Below are 3665 nucleotides of genomic sequence, written 5' to 3'. Positions count from 1 at the left end.
CATTTTATATTTGTACACTGTTAAATAAATATTTTATGTGCTTCTATTTTTTGCCTTATGTGTTTTAAATGTTTATTTACATTTTATTTAATTTTTAAATTTTTAGAAATGAAAATACAATCACATCCTTTCCTTTTCTATTTCTTTCCCTTCCATATCCACTCCTCCTGGATGCCTCTCAAATTTATGTTCTCTTTTCCTTGATCATCACATGCACACATACACACACACACACACACATGCACAAATATATAAATACAATGTTCCCAGTCTATTTCGTGTTGCTTGTATATGTATTTGATTTCAGAGTTGACCACTTGATATTGCCAACCTGTTAAAACGGTGATCCCTGGGGCTGGAGAGATGGCTCAGAAGTTAAGTGCACCGACTGCTCTTCCAGAGGTCCTCAGTTCAATTCACAACAACCACATGATGGCTCACAACCATCTATAATGAGATCTGGCGCCCTCTTCTGTATACATAATAAATAAATAAATCTTAAAAAGAAAAAAAAGGGTGATCCCTGAGGAAGACTAATTCTTTAGCAGTCTGTAATTCTTTCTTTAGGGGTGGAACCCTATGAGATTTCCCCCTTCAAGTTAGCATATTGATTGGTATTGTCCTTACTCAGGTGAGTGAAACTTCCCTTTCATTTCTGGTTCCTGCAATCTTTCCTCTTCGTCCCTGAGCCTTAGGCGCAGGAGTTTTTTGTGTGTGTATCTTGGGGCTAGGAACCCCACAATCACTTGTTCTCTGATTTTGAGGGTTGTGTTTTTCTGCAATGGTCTCTCTCTATTGGAAAGAGAAGCTTTTTTTGGTGAGGGGGGAGAGCTACACTTTTTTGTAGGAAGTGGAATTCACTTAGGAATTGTACTGATTTAGTCAAGTGGTGGTACTGCATTCTCCTGTATGACACATGAACTCACCAGCCCCAGCTAATTTCCTAGCTTTCAAGTACCTGGCATGATTTCCGTGCTGTTGAGTAGGCCTAAGTTTAATTAGAGAGCTGTTGGTGCGGTTTCAGCAGCATCGGTGGAACGTACCTATTGGGGAGTTCTGATGACGAATTTTTAGACAATAACAGATTCTTGAGCTGAGCCATGAGTGTGGTTGGAAATTGAAAGTGAACCGGAAGGGAGTACGAATTTCTGTTCGCAGAAGTCCAGTGGCTTCCAAAACAGATGAAATGTGGTCTGAGGGATGGTGTGACTGCAAGCGACTTCGAGGAAAACAAGCACAGGGATGGTATGACTACAAGCGACTTCCAGGAAAACAAGCGCCTTCTTGGAACCATCCCAGTGATGGCAACCATAGATTAATTAATGTTGTGCCAAAGAGACCGCCTCTGGAAGACAAGAGATCTTCTCTGGTAGCCAAACCCAACGAAGCAGGCTACGGTAGATACTACTGTCATGTTGAATACCAAGAACGGGGCAAGGGCCTCTGTTTTACTCAGGATCCAAGAAGAGCCCCACCCTACAAAAGAGGCCATTATGGCTACCGATGGTCAAGAGATGAGTACTCCACAAGCCAACAGCCTCAATACAGGGCCATGAGAAACGGCTTTAGAAGAAAACGTTTCTATTCTTCCCATTATTCAAGACAACGCTCTCCCCATAAACGGGGCGCTCCTTTTTTGAGAGAATCACGTGTGGGCGGGAAGGACTCCCTACACAGCAGATTTGGATCCAGTCTCAGCAGTAGAAGCAGGATGCGCTCCTTCCATCAGTCTCGACGTAGATGTAAAGAGAGAGCCATCCAGTTTTTGAAAACATCAAGAGATACTGTGCCCTCAAGTTCTTCATCCAAGGTGTTAAAAAGCCCCAGCCGGCTGACTGAGAAGGCACAGGCTGATGCTGCAAGCAAGAGGGCTAATGAAAATCCCAAGCAGTCAGAAGAAAATAACTTGGCTGCAATTTCCGAGTTTGAGATGGGATCCAAGGCACCATTACGTATCAACCAGACAGAAGAACCCGAGTCAAACACAACAGCTGGCCCAGAATTGTGTGAAGACAGCCAGCTTAGCATTCGCTCAAAAGCGATTGCATCAAAAATCACTGAGATTGAGAAGGTTTACCGACAAGTCTGTGAAACTTTCGGGATGGTGGTGGAAAGGCTGGTTGAAAAGGATCGTTCGTTAGAAAAATCTACACAGTTTGCAATGAAGCAGAGTTTGCATGAAATGGGTGAGCAACGTGTTGAAGAACTCAAGCATTTCATTATGGAGTATGATAATTCTATTACAGATTTTGGAGACCCTTTTTAGAAGAATTAGGGCTCGGTTCAAAAAACTGATTTTAAAAGCTTCTAGATTTCTTACCTTTGGGTTGTTTGCTCAGCCTTGATGCATGGGGGTGAAGCTTGGTCCTGCATCAACTGAATGTACCAGGCTTTCCTATTCCCCAATGGAAGAACTAACCCTTTTGAAGGAGGGGATGGGGGAGGGATTTGGGGGAAGGAACGGGGAGATGGAGGAGGGCTGAGATGGTGATCTGTGGTTGGTATGTAAAATGAATTAAAAAATTAAAAAATAAAGCCAGTACATGTACCCGGGATAAGTTCTGGTCCCATTGCCAGGGGAGTGGATAAGGGGAGCTTGGGGGGAAGCAGGAGAAGGGGAGGGAGGGAGAACAGTGATTGGTATGTAAAATGAAAAAAACATAAATAAAAATTTAAATAATAAAAGAAACGTGGCAGAAGACAGCAAGGCCAGCTGAGCTCCCCTCACCTTGTAAGTGAGTCAGTGAACAAGTGAAGACACAATTAGGACATTCCACTCACTTCTTGATCCTTCCCAGCATAGCACTGAGCCACAATACAGTTTGTAACAATAGGTACATTAAACATCACGGCTTTAATTACTGCACAATATCATTATCTCCCTTTTTGAGTCAGGGTTTTACCATCTAGACCTAGCTAGACTGAAAACCATGTGTAGTCTGGCCTCAAACTCACAGAGAACCCCCTGCCTCTGCTTCCTTTATTCTGAGATTAAAAATATGTGCCAGCATCTTCAGTATTCTGTTGGTTATAGCCAAGATGTAAGTGATGCTGTTGCATACACTTTTTCCTTTGGTCCTCCAGCTTACAATTAAAAAATGACATGGAGACATATTATTAATTATAGGCTCAGCCTATCACTTATGCTTGTCCCACTAGCTCTTATAACTTAAATTAACCCATTTATATCAATGTTGTGCCTCATGGCTTTTTACGTCTCTTCCATCTTGAACTCCTATTTCCTCTCCACCTCCCCTGGTGTCTGTCACACACCTAGATTCATCTCTCTTGCTCTCTTCCTTTCTGGAAGTCCTGTCTAACCTCTTTCTGCCTAGCTATTGGCCATTTGGCTCTTTATTAAAGCAATCAGAAGGTGCCTTGGCAAAGACACATCTTTACAGTGTACAAAATAATTATTCCACAATACATGCTTAGCAGTATTTTGCTAAGCTCTTCATTGTGGTACTTTGGTGCCACAGCTGGGTAGGTGTATTTCTTGTTTCCTTCCCTTGGCTGCTTGCACAGCACCCAGGACTATGAAAACTAGTCCTCAGGGTGCAGACTTTCAGATCAGATCAAGCTTGGATCCTTTCAGTCCTGTGTCTGAAGTACATGGTATTTTCAGCAAGAGAGACTTACCTCCAACTTCTGTGAGACAGACAACG

At 42.7% G+C, this 3665-nt stretch overlaps 1 protein-coding gene across 2 annotated transcripts; it reads left to right on the top strand.

The window, feature by feature from the left end:
• Positions 1 to 1552: 1552 nt before the first annotated feature.
• Positions 1553 to 2266, top strand: LOC143270861 (periphilin-1-like). Of its 2 annotated transcripts, XM_076562082.1 has the most exons (2): positions 1553 to 1810; positions 1931 to 2266. In XM_076562082.1, exons 1-2 carry the CDS (start codon positions 1553 to 1555, stop codon positions 2264 to 2266), a joined length of 594 nt encoding a protein of 197 aa, XP_076418197.1. The 2 variants fall into 2 exon arrangements, with proteins under 2 accessions (XP_076418197.1, XP_076418196.1); XM_076562081.1 differs by having other exon boundaries at positions 1553 to 2266.
• The last annotated feature ends 1399 nt before the right edge of the window (positions 2267 to 3665 follow it).

The sequence above is a fragment of the Peromyscus maniculatus genome, chromosome X (genome assembly GCF_049852395.1).
Source record: "Peromyscus maniculatus bairdii isolate BWxNUB_F1_BW_parent chromosome X, HU_Pman_BW_mat_3.1, whole genome shotgun sequence".
Taxonomy (NCBI): Eukaryota; Metazoa; Chordata; class Mammalia; order Rodentia; family Cricetidae; genus Peromyscus; species Peromyscus maniculatus.
The sequence above is the reverse complement of the archived record's forward strand: the minus strand, read 5'-3'. Positions and strand labels throughout refer to the sequence as shown.

Coding starts and splice junctions, on each gene's coding strand:
- LOC143270861 (XM_076562081.1), top strand. CDS start 1,553: ATGAGAAACGGCTTTAGAAGAAAACGTTTCTATTCTTCCCATTATTCA.